General features: G+C 45.4%; 1 protein-coding gene across 1 annotated transcript in view; it reads left to right on the top strand.

Moving 5' to 3' along the window:
• LOC135050017 (protein ABHD15-like) overlaps positions 1 to 16,970 on the top strand; it is a 73,984-nt gene extending 57,014 nt beyond the window's left edge. The window contains exon 3 of the mRNA XM_063956104.1: positions 16,282 to 16,970. Coding sequence (XP_063812174.1) covers positions 16,282 to 16,822 — 541 coding nt within the window. The 3' untranslated portion in view covers positions 16,823 to 16,970. The remainder of the gene's footprint in view (positions 1 to 16,281) is intronic.
• Positions 16,971 to 17,353: the final 383 nt, after the last annotated feature.

Genomic DNA, 17,353 nt, shown 5'->3' with positions numbered 1-17,353 from the left:
GACAGCCGGCTTCTCAGCCCGCGCCTGCCCAGGCGTCTCAAAGGCCATCAGGGGCTCAAAAACGCCCGCTCATTCAGATGGCAGACACAGATGTCGACACGGAGTCTGACTCCAGTGTCGTCAAGGTTGAGACATATACACAATCCACTAGGAACATCCGTGACTTGATCCCGGCAATAAAAAATGTGTTACACATTTCTGACATTAACCTCTAAAAATGGGTTTTTATGTTGGGGAGAAAAAGCAGGCAGTGTTTTGTTCCCCCATCAGATGAATGAAGGAAGTGTGTGAGAAGGAAAAGTTACGCTGGGAGATATCCCCTAGGGTGGATAAGGCGCTCACACGGTTGTCAAAATAGGTGGCACTTCCGTTTTAGGAACGGCCACTTTGAAGGTACCTGTTGATAAAAAGCAGGAGGCTATCCTGAAGTCTGTTTTTACACACTCAGGTACTAGACTGAAACCTGCAGAGCGTGCTGCTGTAGCGTGGTCGGTGACCCTGTCAAACATACTAGTTTGCTAACATGAGAACATATTAAAGACGTCGTCTTATATATGAGGGATGCACAGAGGGATATTTTGCCGGCTGGCATCCAAAATGAATGTAATGTCCATTCTGTCAGGAGGGTATTAGAGACCTGTCACTGGACAGGTGATGCTGACTTTAAAAGGCGCATAGAGATTCTGCCTTATAAGGGTGAGGAATTATTTGGGGATGGTCTCTGGGACCTCGTATCCGCAGCAACAGCTGGGAAGAAATATTTTTACCTCAGTTTTCCTCACAGACTAAGAAAGCACTGTATTATCAGGTACAGTCCTTTCGGCTTCAGAAAAGCAAGCGGGTCAAAGGCGCTTCCTTTCTGTACAGAGACAAGGGAAGAGGGAAAAAGCTGCACCAGTCAGCCTGTTCCCAGAATCATAATTCTTCTCTCGCTTCCTCTGAGTCCACAGCATGACGCGGGGGCTCCACAGGTGTAGCCAGGTACGGTGGGGGGCCGTCTCAAAAATTTCAGCGATCAGTGGGCTCGCTCACAGGTGGATCCCTGTTTAATTCAAGTAGTATTTCAAGGGTACAAGCTGGAATTCGAGATGTCTTCCCCCCGCCGTTTCCTCAAATATGCCTTGCCGACAACTCCCTCAGGCAGGGAGGCTGTGCTAGAGGCAATTAATAAGCTGTATTCCCATCAGGTAATACTTAAGGTGCCCCTACTTCAACAAGGACGGGGTTACTATTCCACACGGTTTGGGGTACCGAAACCGCATGGTTCGGTGTGACCCTTTTTTATATTTAAAATCCTTGAACACATACATAAAAAAATTCAAGTTCAAGATGGAATCGCCCAGGGCGGTTATTGCAAGCCTAGACGAGGGGGATTACATGGTATCCCGGGACATCAAGGATGCTTACCTGCATGTCCCCATTTACTATCCTCGCCAGGAGTACCTCAGATTTGTGGTACAGGATTACCATTACCAAGTCCAGACTCTGCCGTTTGGACTGTACATGGCACCGAGGGTGTTACCAAGGTAATGGCCGGAATGATGATACTCCTTCGAAAAAGGGGAGTTTTAATGATCCCGTACTTGGACAATCTCCTTATAAGGGCGAGGTCCAAGGAGCAGTTGCTAGTCGGGGTTGCACTATTTTGGAAAGTGCTACAACAGCACGGTTGGATTCTAAACAGTCCAAAGACACAGCTGTTTCCTACGACACGTCTACTGTTCCTGGGGATGGTTCTGGACACAGACCAGAAATAAGTGTTTCTCCCGGAGGAGAAAGCCATGGAGCTGTCATCTCTAGTCAGAGACCTCCTGAAGCCAAAACAGTTATCGGTGCATCATTGCACGCGAGTCCTGGGAAAAATGATAGCTTCCTACGAAGCAATCCCATTCGGCAGGTTCCATGCAAGAACTTTTCAGGGGGACCTGTTAGACAAGTGGTCCGGATCACATCTTCAGATGCATCAGCTGATAACCCTGTCTCCAAGGACCAGGGTATCTCTACTGTAGTGGCTGCAGAGTGCCCATCTTCAAGAGGGCCGCAGGTTCGACATACAGGACTAGGTCCTAGTTACCATGGATGCCAGCCTTTGAGGCTGGGGGGCAGTCACACAGGGAAGAAGCTTCCAGGGACTTTGGTCAAGTCAGGTGACTTCCCTACATAAATATTCTGGAACTGAGGGCCATTTACAATGCCTTGAGTCAGGCAAGGCCTCTGCTTCAAAAGGCCGGTCCTGATCCAATCAGACAACATCACGGCAGTTGCCCATGTAAACCAACAGGGCGGCACAAGAAGCAGGATGGCGATGGCAGAAGCCACAAGGATTCTCCGATGGGCGGAAAATCATGTGTTAGCACTGTCAGCAGTGTTCATTCTCGGAGTGGACAACTGGGAAGCAGATCTTCTCAGCAGACACGACTTACACCCGAGAGAGTGGGGACTTCATCCAAAAGTCTTCCAAAGGATTGTACACCATTGGGAAAGGCCACAGGTGGACATGAAGGCATCCCGCCTCAACAAAAAGCTATAAAAGATATTGCGCCAGGTCAAGGGACCTTCAGGCGATAGCTGTGGACGCTCTGGTAACACCGTGGGTGTACCAGTCGGTTTATGTGTTCCCCCCCCTCTGCCTCTCATACCAAAGGTACTGAGAATAATAAGAAGGCGAGGAGTAAGAACGATACTCGTGGTTCCGGATTGGCCAAGAAGAGCCTGGTACCCAGAACTTCAAGAAATTATATCAGAGGACCCATGGCCTGTGCCGCTCAGACAGGACCTGCTGCAGCAGGGGCCCTGTCTGTTCCAAGACTTACCGCGGCTACGTTTTGATGGCATGGCGGTTGAACGCCGGATCCTAAAGGAAAAGGGTATTCCGGAGGAAGTCATTCCTACGCTGATTCAAGCCAGGAAAGATGTAACTGCAAAACATTATCACCGCATATGGCGGAAATATGTTGCTTGGTGTGAGGCCACAAAAGGCCCCAACAGAGGAATTTCAACTAGGTCGATTTCTGCATTTCCTACAAGCAGGAGTGTCTATGGGCCTAAAATTAGGCTCCATTAAGATACAGATCTCGGCTCTGTCGATTTTCTTCCAGAAAGAATTAACTTCAGTACCTGAAGTTCAGACATTGTAAAAGGAGTGCTGCATATTCAGCCCCCGGTTGTGCCTCCAGTGGCACCTTGGGATCTCAACGTGGTGTTGAGTTTCTTAAAATCACATTGGTTTGAACCACTAAAAACCGTGGATCTAAAATATCTCACGCGGAAAGTGGTCATGTTATTGACCTTGGCTTCGGCCAGGCATGTATCAGAATTGGCGGCTTTGTCGTATAAAAGTCCTTATCTGATTTTCCATATGGAGAGGGCAGAATTGAGGACTCGTCCCCAGTTTCTCCCTAAGGTGGTATCAGTTTTTCACTTGAACCAACCTATTGTGGTGCCTGCGGCTACTAGGGACTTGGAGGATTCCAAGTTACTGGACGTAGTCAGGGCCTTGAAAAATTATGTTTCTAGGACGGCTAGAGTCAAGAAAATTGACTCGCTATTTATCCTGTATGCACCCAACAGGCTGGGTGCTCCTGCTTCTAAGCAGACTATCACCTCGCTGGATCTGTGACACGATTCAGCAGGCGCATTCTGCGGCTGGACTGCCGCATCCTAAATCAGTGAAAGCCCATTCCACAGGGAAGGTGGGCTCATCTTGGGCGGCTGCCCGAGAGGTCTCGGCTTTACAACTTTGCCGAGCTGTTACTTGGTCAGGGGCAAACACGTTTGCAAAATTCTACAAATTTGATACCCTGGCTGAGGAGGACCTTGAGTTCTCTCATTCGGTGCTGCAGAGTCATCCGCACTCTCCCGCCCGTTTGGGAGCTTTGGTATAATCCCCATGGTCCTTTCGGAGTTCCCAGCATCCACTAGGACGTTAGAGAAAATAAGATTTTACTCACCGGTAAATCTATTTCTCGTAGTCCGTAGTGGATGCTGGGCGCCCATCCCAAGTGCGGATTGTCTGCAATACTTGTAAATAGTTATTGCTAACTAAAGGGTTATTGTTGAGCCATCTGTTGAGAGGCTCAGTTGTTTTCATACTGTCAAACTGGATATAGTATCACGAGTTGTACGGTGTGATTGGTGTGGCTGGTATGAGTCTTACCCGGGATTCAAAATCCCTCCTTATTATGTCAGCTCGTCCGGGCACAGTGTCCTAACTGAGGCTTGGAGGAGGGTCATAGTGGGAGGAGCCAGTGCACACCAGGTGGTCATAAATCTTTCTAGAGTGCCCAGCCTCCTTCGGAGCCCGCTATTCCCCTCCATGGTCCTTTCGGAGTTCCCAGCATCCACTACGGACTACGAGAAATAGATTTACCGGTGAGTAAAATCTTATTTTTAGATGGAGAATCTGAAACTATGTGTGCTTCCCTCACATATGCATTTACAGGTTGAGTATCCCTTATCCAAAATTACTGTATTAGCAATCAAGGGATTAGCACAAAAAAATATCAATGATCGTGCTGTAGTTTTCACAACACAAGTGGGTTTAAAACAGGTTGCACTTACAGGACGTACTGTTAAAATTCACATGTAAAACATCCACATTAGCAAACACAGGAACACTGCATATATCTCACGGAGTCCCACGGATGTACAGTACGGTACCAGCAGCTGCAGCTCCGGAATCTGCAGTCACTTCTCCAGGGTGATAATACAGCGCCAGCGGATGTCCAAGAAGCGGTAAGTCACAAAGGCCACCCTTTGTAAAAAATATTAAAAAGCTCAGTACTTTTTTTATTTGTGTATGTGGTTCATGTTGTGTGCACCCATATGAAATGTAGTTACCACTGTGGTGTATTACTCTTTACATGTTTAAACAGGGAGGCGCAGGAGTAAACACATAGTTCTATTTTTCCCTCTATAGGGTATCGCCATAAAAAGCTGGCGATACCCTCTGCGCTGATAAGCGGGCAGACGGATCTTAGTACATTTGAAAATGCTGTAAAAACCACAAAAATGGGGATTTTACAGCATTTTTCCTTTAGTAAATTCCGCCCTAAGGGTGGGATGTACTAAGCTTGCGGTGTACAACCTGCCACACATCACATTGATACTAATCTCATATGTACTAACCTATTTGATTTGTATTGCGAAGGACATCTCTTCCGATGAGCTGTCCTTTGCGATGTTCTCCGGTTCCTCAACTTTTGGGTTTATGACTCTGGAGTCCAGCTGTGCATGTACAGAAGGACGCTGCAGGGCATGCTGGCAGGGATCCGATTGGATCCCTCACACAGTGCAATGCAGAGAGAAGCCCATGGGCTTCTATAGAGTAACGCCAGCTATAGCTGGCATTACCCTCCATATCGGAGCCCCAGCATCGGGGCTTCAGTATATTTGGAAATGTGGTAAAACCCCCACATGTACCCGCATGTCTGCTTTAGTAAATCCCTGTATTTCTTGCAATACTTTGATTACATATCATATGTAATGCAGTGAGGTCAGTGGTTGGGGCGGCACTGTTCAGTATCAAATATAAATATATATATATATATATATATATATATATATATCTATACAGGTTGAGTATCCCTTATCCAAAATGCTTGGGACCAGAGGTATTTTGGATATGGGATTTTTCCGTATTTTGGAATAATTGCATAGCATAATGAGATATCATGGTGATGGGACCTAAATCTAAGCACAGAATGCATTTATGTTACATATACACCTTATACACACAGTCTGAAGGTAATTTTAGCCAATATTTTTTTATAACTTTGTGCATTAAACAAAGTGTGTCTATATTCGCACAATTCATTTATGTTTCATATACACCTTATACACACAGCCTAAAGGTCATTTAATACAATATTTTTTATAACTTTGTGTATTAAACAAAGTTTGTGTACATTGAGCCATCAAAAAACAAAGGTTTCACTATCTCACTCACTCAAAAAAGTCTGTATTTCGGAATATTTGGATATGGGATACTCAACGTGTGTGTGTGTGTGTATATGTATATATGTGTGTATATGTATAGATATTAGTGATGTGCACCGGACATTTTTCGGGTTTTGTGTTTTGGTTTTGTATTCGGTTCCGCGGCCGTGTTTTGGATTCGGACGCGTTTTGGCAAAACCTCCCTGAAAATTTTTTGTCGGATTCGGGTGTGTTTTGGATTCGGGTGTTTTTTTTACAAAAAACCCTCAAAAACAGCTTAAATCATAGAATTTGGGGGTCATTTTGATCCCATAGTATTATTAACCTCAATAACCATAATTTACACTCATTTTCAGTCTATTCTGAACACCTCACAATATTATTTTTAGTCCTAAAATTTGCACCGAGGTCGCTGGATGGCTAAGCTAAGCGACACAAGTGGCCGACACAAACACCTGGCCCATCTAGGAGTGGCACTGCAGTGTCAGACAGGATGGCACTTAAAATAAATTGTCCCCAAACAGCACATGATGCAAAGAAAAAAATAGGCGCACCAAAGTCGCTGTGTGACTAAGCTAAGCAACACAAGTGGCCGACACAAACACCTGGCCCATCTAGGAGTGGCACTGCAGTGTCAGGCAGGATGGCACTTCAAAAAAATTGTCCCCAAACAGCACATGATGCAAAGAAAAATTAAAGAAAAAAGAGTTGCAAGATGGAATTGTCCTTGGGCCCTCCCACCCACCCTTATGTTGTATAAACAGGACATGCACACTTTAACGAACCAATCATTTCAGCGACAGGGTCTGCCACACGACTGTGACTGAAATGACTGGTTGGTTTGGGCCCCAACTAAAAAAAGAAGCAATCAATCTCTCCTTGCACAAACTGGCTCTACAGAGGCAAGATGTCCACCTCATCATCATCCTCCGATTCCTCACCCCTTTCACTGTGTACATCCCCCTCCTCACAGATTATTAATTCGTCCCCACTGGAATCCACCATCTCAGGTCCCTGTGTACTTTCTGGAGGCAATTGCTGCTGGTGAATGTCTCCACGGAGGAATTGATTATAATTCATTTTGATGAACATCATCTTCTCCACATTTTCTGGAAGTAACCTCGTACGCCGATTGCTGACAAGGTGAGCGGCTGCACTAAACACTCTTTCGGAGTACACACTGGAGGGAGGGCAACTTAGGTAGAATAAAGCCAGTTTGTGCAAGGGCCTCCAAATTGCCTCTTTTTCTTGCCAGTATACGTACGGACTATCTGACGTGCCTACTTGGATGCGGTCACTCATATAATCCTCCACCATTCTTTCAATGGTGAGAGAATCATATGCAGTGACAGTAGACGACATGTCAGTAATCGTTGGCAGGTCCTTCAGTCCGGACCAGATGTCAGCACTCGCTCCAGACTGCCCTGCATCACCGCCAGCGGGTGGGCTCGGAATTCTTAGCCTTTTCCTCGCACCCCTAGTTGCGGGAGAATGTGAAGGAGGAGATGTTGACGGGTCACGTTCCGCTTGACTTGACAATTTTCTCACCAGCAGGTCTTTGAACCTCTGCAGATTTGTGTCTGCCGGAAAGAGATACAACGTAGGTTTTAAATCTAGGATCGAGCACGGTGGCCAAAATGTAGTGCTCTGATTTCAACAGATTGACCACCCGTGAATCCTGGTTAAGCGAATTAAGGGCTCCATCCACAAGTCCCACATGCCTAGCGGAATCGCTCTGTTTTAGCTCCTCCAATGTCTCCAGCTTCTTCTGCAAAAGCCTGATGAGGGGAATGACCTGACTCAGGCTGGCAGTGTCTGAACTGACTTCACGTGTGGCAAGTTCAAAGGGTTGCAGAACCTTGCACAACGTTGAAATCATTCTCCACTGCGCTTGAGTCAGGTGCATTCCCCCTCCTTTGCCTATATCGTGGGCAGATGTATAGGCTTGAATGGCCTTTTGCTGCTCCTCCATCCTCTGAAGCATATAGAGGGTTGAATTCCACCTCGTTACCACCTCTTGCTTCAGATGATGGCAGGGCAGGTTCAGGAATGTTTGGTGGTGCTCCAGTCTTCGGCACGCGGTGGCTGAATGCCGAAAGTGTCCCGCAATTCTTCGGGCCACCGACAGCATCTCTTGCACGCCCCTGTCGTTTTTTAAATAATTCTGCACCACCAAATTCAATGTATGTGCAAAACATGGGACGTGCTGGAATTTGCCCAGTTGTAATGCACGCACAATATTGGTGGCGTTGTCCGATGTCACAAATCCCCAGGAGAGTCCAATTGGGGTAAGCCATTCTGCGATGATGTTCCTCAGTTTCCGTAAGAGGTTGTCAGCTGCGTGCCTCTTCTGGAAAGCGGTGATACAAAGCGTAGCCTGCCTAGGAACGAGTAAACGTTTGCGAGATGCTGCTACTGGTGCCGCCGCTGCTGTTCTTGCTGCGGGAGGCAATACATCTACCCAGTGGGCTGTCACAGTCATATAGTCCTGAGTCTGCCCTGCTCCACTTGTCCACATGTCCGTGGTTAAGTGAATATTGGATACAACTGCATTTTTTAGGACACTGGTGATTCTTTTTCTGAGGTCTGTGTACATTTTCGGTATCGCCTGCCTAGAGAAATGGAACCTAGATGGTATTTGGTACCGGGGACACAGTACCTCAATCAAGTCTCTAGTTGCCTCTGAATTAACGGTGGATACCGGAACCACGTTTCTCACCGCCCAGGCTGCCAAGGCCTGAGTTATCCGCTTTGCAGCAGGATGACTGCAGTGATATTTCATCTTCCTCCCAAAGGACTGTTGGACAGTCAATTGCTTACTGGAAGTAGTACAAGTGGTCTTCCGACTTCCCCTCTGGGATGACGATCGACTCCCAGCAGCAAAAACAGCAGCGCCAGCAGCAGTAGGCGTTACACTCAAGGATGCATCGGAGGAATCCCAGGCAGGAGAGGACTCGTCAGACTTGCCAGTGACATGGCCTGCAGGACTATTGTCTTTCCTGGGTAAGGAGGAAATTGACACTGAGGGAGTTGGTGGTGTGGTTTGCAGGAGCTTGGTTACAAGAGGAAGGGATTTAGTTGTCAGTGGACTCCTTCCGCTGTCCCCCAAAGTTTTTGAACTTGTTACGGACTTCTGATGAATGCGGTCCAGGTGACGTATAAAGGAGGATGTTCCTAGGTGGTTAACGTCCTTACCCCTACTTATTACAGCTTGACAAAGGCAACACACAGCTTTACACCTGTTGTCCGTATTTGTGTTTAAATAATTCCACACCGAAGAGCTGATTTTTTTTGTACTTTGACCAGGCATGTCAATGGCCATATTCGTCCCACGGACAACAGGTGTCTCCCCAGGTGCCTGACTTAAACAAACCACCTCACCATCAGAATCCTCCTTGTCAATTTCCTCCCCAGCATCAACAACACCCATATCCTCATCCTGGTGTACTTCAACAGTGACATCTTCAATTTGACTATCAGGAACTGGACTGCGGGTGCTCCTTCCAGCACTTGCAGGGGGCGTGCAAATGGTGGAAGGCGCAAGCTCTTCCCGTCCAGTGTTGGGAAGGTCAGGCATCGCAACCGACACAATTGGACTCTCCTTGGGGATTTGTGATTTAGAAGAACGCACAGTTCTTTGCTGTGCTTTTGCCAGCTTAAGTCTTTCCATTTTTCTAGCGAGAGGATGAGTGCTTCCATCCTCATGTGAATCTGAACCACTAGCCATGAACATAGGCCAGGGCCTCAGCTGTTCCTTGCCACTCCGTGTCGTAAATGGCATATTGGCAAGTTTACGCTTCTCATCAGACGCTTTAAATTTTGATTTTTTTTGGTCATTTTACTGAACTTTTGTTTTTTGGGATCTTACATGCTCTCTACTATGACATTGGGCATCGGCCTTGGCAGACGACGTTGATGGCATTTCATCGTCTCGGCCATGACTAGTGGCAGCAGCTTCAGCACGAGGTGGAAGTGGATCTTGATCTTTCCCTATTTTAACCTCCACATTTTTGTTCTCCATTTTTTAATGTGTGGAATTATATGCCAGTATCAATAGCAATGGCCTACTACAATATATACTGCGCACAACTGAAATGCACCACAGGTATGGATGGATAGTACACTTGATGACACAGAGGTAGGTACAGCAGTGGCCTACTGTACCGTACTGCTATATATTATATACTGGTGGTCAGCAAACTGTGCAAAACTGAAATGCACCACAGGTATGGTTGATAGTATACTTGACGACACAGAGGTAGGTACAGCAGTGGCCTTCTGCACCGTACTCCTATATATTATATACTGGTGGTCAGCAAAATTATGCACTGTACTCCTACTATATACTGTCTACAATGCAGCACAGATATGGAGTGTTTTTCAGGCAGACAACGTATACTGGTGGTCACTGGTCAGCAAAACTCTGCACTGTACTCCTCCTATATAATATTATACTGGTGGTCCCCAGTCCCCACAATAAAGCAGCACACTGAGCACAGATATGGAGTGTTTTTCAGGCAGACAACGTATACTGGTGGTCACTGTCAGCAAAACTCTGCACTGTACTCCTGCTATATAATACAGCTGCTCCCCAGTCCCCACAATAAAGCAGTGTGAGCACAGATATATGCAGCACACTGAGCACAGATAAGGAGCGTTTTTTTCATGCAGAGAACGGATAAAACTGGTGGTCACTGATCAGCAAAACTCTGCACTGTACTCCTCCTATATTAATATACAGCTGCTCCCCAGTCCCCACAATTAAGCAATAAGTGTAGCAAGCACAAATATTTGCATCAACAATACACGGAGAGGACGCCAGCCACGTCCTCTCCCTAACATTTCCAATGCACGAGTGAAAATGGCGGCGACGCGCTGCTGCTTATATAGAATCCGAATCTCGCGAGAATCCGACAGCGGGATGATGACATTCGGGCGCGCTCGGGTTAACCGAGCCATACGGGAGAATCCGAGTATGCCTCGGACCCGTGTAAAAAGTGTGAAGTTCGGGGGGGGTTCGGTTTCCGAGGAACCGAACCCGCTCATCACTAATAGATATGTGTGTGTATGTGTATGTGTGTATGTGTATGTGTATATATATATATATATATATATATATATATATATATATATATATATATATATATATATATATATATATATATGTATGTATGTATGTATGTGTATATGTATGTATATATATATATATATATACACACACACACACACACACACACACACACACACACACACACACTAAAAACCACAGCACTCACCGCACCAGAAGCGGGGCTCAGCTATGCACTTACCACTCACAGGGTGGGGTGCATGTAACACTGCACTCTCCACCACAGAAGCGGGGTACACAGCTGTACTTACCACTCACAGGGCGGGGTGCATGTAGCCCATGACCACATCGCTCTAATAAATACAAACAGAGAACCCAGCACTCACCAAAGTAAACTCACTTATCCTCAACAATTCAATAAATAAATGATGGGGGTTTAGTTGGTGGATTGGCCAATGCACGGAAGCCTGTATACCGATTCAAGGTACCCCACCTTCATACAGGTCCTACACTATCACAGAGTCTTAAAACCTGACTACCACACTGCTGCATCATCTGCCTGCTAGATGTAATGTGTACCTGCCACAGACTTTATGGCTTTTAAAGGCACACTAGTCACCTATTGCACTGGCTCAAAGATGATTGCTAAAAAACAGCTGAGACAGGTTCAGGATAATAAAGTCCACACAGGGGTGCATGAGAAAGCTAGTGGCCACGGTTAATAAGAGCTAACCATAGATTAACCCCTTCATATACACACAGAGTAAAAACCACAGCACTCACCGCACCAGAAGCGGGGCTCAGCTATGCACTTACCACTCACAGGGTGGGGTGCATGTAACACTGCACTCTCCACCACAGAAGCGGGGTACACAGCTGTACTTACCACTCACAGGGCGGGGTGCATGTAGCCCATGACCACATTGCTCTAATAAATACGTATGTATATATACATATATATATATATATATATATATATATATATATATATATGTATATGTGTGTATGTATGTATGTATATTAGATAGGGTTTATTTTTTTTTATTTTTATGTAAAATATTATATCTATCTATCCCTTCACCTGGCTGTAGTGATAGTCTGCCATCTCCACTCTCCTGGCCGCACACTTGCTGCCTGCTTCGGCAACTGACCGATTACAGAAGCTGTAGTGTGCTAGGAGTGGTGGTGGGACGTGGTGCACAGCAAACGGGGGTAAGGGCGGCTAACACATCAAAACGATATGTAGCCGGCCGATCAGACAGGCGACGGAGCCTTGTGTCGGTAAGTGCATACACACTTGCGTGATGCAGGAGACAGTGGCGCGATCTAACATGCCATGCTGATTTCGGCATACAGAAGGTGTCTTCTGTCACCGTGGGAGCACACAAAGCCGGCATACACACTCAACAATATGCCTGGAAATGACAAATCTGGCGTTATCATTTTAGTGAGTACCCACCCTGACTGTAGTGGTGGAGGGTGCTGGAGCACAGCAGGGATGTGTCGGTGGATAAGCAGGGTGGGTCTGAGTGAAGCAGGACCTTAGATGCAGGCTCCCGAGCCCCAAAAAACACAGTCCCAGTGAAAGGAGAGAAAATGCTGTACTCACAAGCAGTCTCAGTGCAGACAGTCCTGATGTCTCCCCACGGGATGGCGGTGTCAGCGCATTTATAGCCATCAGACCGACCCTCTAAATACAGCGCCACTGGGAGGAACAAATGGCGCTGGAGAGCCGCCCCCAGGTCACCCCTCAGTGAAACAAATATATATTTTGTTTAGCAGTATTATTGACCACAATGCAGCCCTGTCCCCAGCTCTAGGCAGTGTCTGACTATCACAGAAAGGAGCCTTAGCTCGTAGCGGCATCACCTCGCTCTCTCCCTGACAGTCCTTGGATTTCCTATAAAGTGCTGCAAATTTGGTGAGTTTTAACTGTAAATATAATTAGAATAATAAAAATATGATATTTATAAGTTATATGTAAGTTCTATATATTCTAATCATTTCAAGGGTATCCAGAGTATGACGACACTGATGTTACATCAGTTATTTGGCTAAGCATCGGCGACAGATATGCCATCAAAAACTACACTTTTTTGCCAGCATATTTATTAAGCAAACTACAATATTTGGGGTTTGGTTTCACAAGAATTTTATTTATCAAATATTTGCTTCGCCAGCTAATTTATTTGAGTCATCATTATTTAACTGAAAATGTAACCTGTTTTGGACATTACAGATGTGTCCTTATACACTGCTTCTCAAGTCATGCCAAATAGCCCCATTCGGTGTGTCAGGTGCTGGGCAAGTCACACATGCTAAGTGGGTTTCGCTAAAAATGTGTTTTATGGAAGCAATAAAATAGTTTTGCTAGTGTTCCCAGACCAGTGTGATGTGCGACATTTATATATCTGTGTGTAACTGCATCTCAATCTATGCAGATAAGCGCTCAGATGTGACTAGCTGGAGCTTTCCTCACGCCAAGTTCCATTGTACTTAATCTGCGACTTTGTACATGTGTGAAACCAATTCTTGTCTGGTTAAAGTTGCAGCCTGGCGTCTCTAGTACACCGTGTGTGACTTTTCTCTGAGTCTGTGATGTGTATAATATGCAAAATGTTAAATATACAGTACACTACTCCTCTTAGAGCATCTCAGTCATGCCGTGCGTTTTGCGTCATAGGGTGCTCACTGCTAGGTGTATTTATCATTATGGTTACTTTGAATATAAAATAGAAATAGGGAGCCATGAGTTACCATTGTTTTATCACTGTGCAGTACACAGCTGTCACATAAAAATTAAGTGTTATATCTCTGGCAGGCTCATGTAACTGTACATTAACTGAACATAAAGTACATAGGTCCTGGTGCATGCATTGGACTGGAAGGGAGAACCCAGTTACACTGTTAGAATAATATAAAACGTATTTGTATAACCTTTTATTCTTTCAGCTCAAATCCACCCCCCTTCCCCAAATCCTGTATGATTACAAGTAAATACTATGCTAAATAGGTTCTTACATGGAAAGGCTATCCCTGGTGGAAACCCCTTTTTGTGTAAGGTGAGCCAAAAATAGGCTTCTCGTTAGCTTTCTGCCCATTGATCAATGTGTCTGAGTCTAGCTCGTGCTTAAATCAGTTTAATTGGGAATGCAGCCTTATTAGGACATTGGAACTGGAAGGGCATATGCACATCAAAGAGAATGTGACAGAGCATCTTACGTTTATACCCAGGATTTCCATCGTGTGGAACATGATTTTAGCAAGACGTTATGTCTCCAGCAACAAAGCTGCTAACATGTTCCAGGCGTGCCGTCCCCTAATTATAAAATGATGCAACAGCTGTGGTTATATAGTACTTTTGGGAACAAATGAGGGATTGCTGTTCCAAGTTACATTGTGTTTCCTTTGTTTGGAGGTGGAGTGTGTTGGGACTATGCACTCTGTACCTCTTACTGACCACAGCATATTCACACAAGAGGCTGGAGCCGTCTTCTGTTTGCTACACACAGTTTAGTTTGCCACTTAAGCATTTTATTATCGTTGCCCAGGTCACCCCATTGCAGGAATGCACATTACATGTCCACGCACCCACTTACACTGAGAGATTTAGAGCTTTGTGTCGCTGAAGATTTGTAAATAATCACTAAGTATTTCTCTTTTCTGGTTATGGTTTTTCCTGCAGCAATCTATTATAAGGTGTCAGGCATGTGCGGAGTCACAGTACTACTATAAATAAGACACAGAAAGCCATAGAATGCCTTAGTTTATGTAGTGGATTTAACAGATGTGTGAGACTCGTGTGAGACATATAGTAGATCATTTACTAACTGCAGACCATGTGGACTCGCATTTATTCTGTGCACAGGCTACTGCAGTATATGGGCCAAATGTAATAGCCTACAAGTGCTAAGCTTTCGACTTTTTATCTGCAGGATCTAAAGTGGCAATTTTTTTAAAGTCAAAACTAACCTGGTTTTGCCTTAATATTTAAAAAATATTAGGTCTCAATTATATACTTACCCATATAAAGCAAATCTGGTTGCTGCTACATTACATTGTAAGCACAGGACGGCTCGCATAACCTTTACCTTCAGAGCACCTTCCCAGGGCAAATCCTCTTGTGCAGGTGAAAAGGCCTTATGGCCCCCCAGCTAACTGGGAAATGCCGCTATAAATGCAAACTCTCCACCCCCTGAAGCCCCTTTAACCACTTAACTGGGCTCTTGCTGACACGGTCTCATCCCATGCAATTGTGCTGTCCTGCTGTTTGGCCTGACTTTAAGAGAAAAATTGTTCTTTGCATGTGTGGTCTGTCCAGCGACACCGCTGCTGGATTCTTGAAAACATCACTCTGGGACATATGCGCCACTAACAAAAGTGTGAGTTAGGGCACTTCAGTCCCCCCCCCCCCCCCTCAGCGCTGTTACGCTGATCTCTACTGATGACTCTCAGCTGTTCCCTACATGAAGCAAAGTGGTAATGCCATGGGAGATGGTAGGTAATGGCACTGAGAGGGGGTAATGCACCATTAAATCTTCTACCTTTGGAGATGGGGGGGGGGCAAGATACTTACATAGTGATACAGGTGGGTTGGGTTTGGGTGACCAGCGCATTTGAGATCCCACTGGTCACCATACCGATGCCGGGATCCCTAGCTTTAGATTGCCGCGCGGGGAGCGAGCGAGCAGCGAAGACCCTTGCAGGCTCACGCTTGCCACTTGTTCTGTTGGACATCCACGAGTGGGAAGAGACCCTGTTAGTCAGCATGCCGACTGTCGTGCTTTCAATCGCTCAGGATCCCGGCGTCTGTATAGTGACTGGCAGTCGGTCACATAACTACATCCCATACAGGTCACTGGGAGGGTTTATTAGTGCCAAATTTTGCTATAATTTCTCTATTGCATCCTAGAAAATGATAGAATCATATTGGTTACCATGGGCAACACCACCACTTGCTTGTCAGTTTACCCCTTATGATCTATTTAAGTTATAAATAAGTTTTACCCGAGAAGTATCTTAAAGCCCAGAAATGTTTATTTAATTGAAAATAGTGGCTCTGAGAGGGGTAGGAGACCAAGCTTTGCTGTGACACTTTGGCACAGAGAACTAAACACTTTTCTGCTTGTCCATACACCAAGGCTTCCTGAGTCCTGAGAGTAGACCGTCTTGTGAATGTACGCAATTGTAATTGTCCTTTCTATGATAAAAACATCTCTTGATTTCTGTAAAGAATTGCCACGAGTTTTGATGATCCTCTTCTCTTTTCAATCTAGATACGCTACAGCTCTTGGACAGCTTATAGATACAGAGAGGCTTTTGAGAAGCCACACACTGAAGGACCTTGAAGAAGCTTTATTTTGCCAGACCAAGATTTCTGGTAATTTGACTTGGGATTCCTACTGGGAAAGAAATGATCCATTGAGAGACATTGATGAAGTGGCCATCCCAGTCTTAAGCATCTGCAGCCAGGATGACCCCATACGTGGGGACCCCCAGAATACTGTGCCGTTTGAGTTGTTCGAGACAAACCCCCACTTCTTCTTGCTGATGAGCCGGTATGGTGGCCACTGTGGCTTCATCAAAGAGGACATGTCCAGCACGATGTGGAGCCACACTGTTTTACTGGATTTCTTCAAGTCCACCGTAGACTTTTTTGCCATGGAAGAACGGCTGAAAGGTCTCTCCAGGAGAAAAGGAACAATCTCTTCCTCCATGAACAGGACACTTCAGGGAAGAGCCTCCTGTAGAAAGGAACAAAGCTGTCCACATAATATACATGAAATTTATAACTGGCAGCGCTCCTACACCAGGTGACAGGAGCTATAGTGCTAAGAATTAGCGGCATAACTCTGTAGATGAAACCTGGGGAAATATTAGGCCCAGTATTTTTAGCAGTGTTTAACATTTACATATTCCACAGATGAAACTGTTAATCTATTAATAAATCCACTGAACCTGAAAATTTACATTTTCATATATGAATCATGGAGGTAGAATACATTTTGTTAAGTTGATATTCCTTTACAGCTTTTTTAAAAGCTAAAGATTACGAGCTCATACTATTAGACTGATGCTCCCCTTCCTTCCACATCATAAGAGGTGTCCAGATACATGTGAAATAACTGAGAATGCAGTTCTCTGAAGTATTGTGATATCACTGGTCCTATCCCTGTGTATGATTCAAATAATCCACAAAGTATATCTGCCCAGCAAGTCTACAAAGCGGTCACTAAAACTCTGCCTGCTCAGCATTTCCACCATGGCTTTGGGTGGATCCGAGTGCTGAGAACTGCTAGAGGAGGCATGGCTATGTCTCCTTTTATATAATGCGATTACTGCCACAAA

Source organism: Pseudophryne corroboree, chromosome 2, assembly GCF_028390025.1.
Source record: "Pseudophryne corroboree isolate aPseCor3 chromosome 2, aPseCor3.hap2, whole genome shotgun sequence".
In the NCBI taxonomy this organism is placed as follows: Eukaryota; Metazoa; Chordata; class Amphibia; order Anura; family Myobatrachidae; genus Pseudophryne; species Pseudophryne corroboree.
This window is presented reverse-complemented; position numbering and strand designations above follow the sequence as displayed.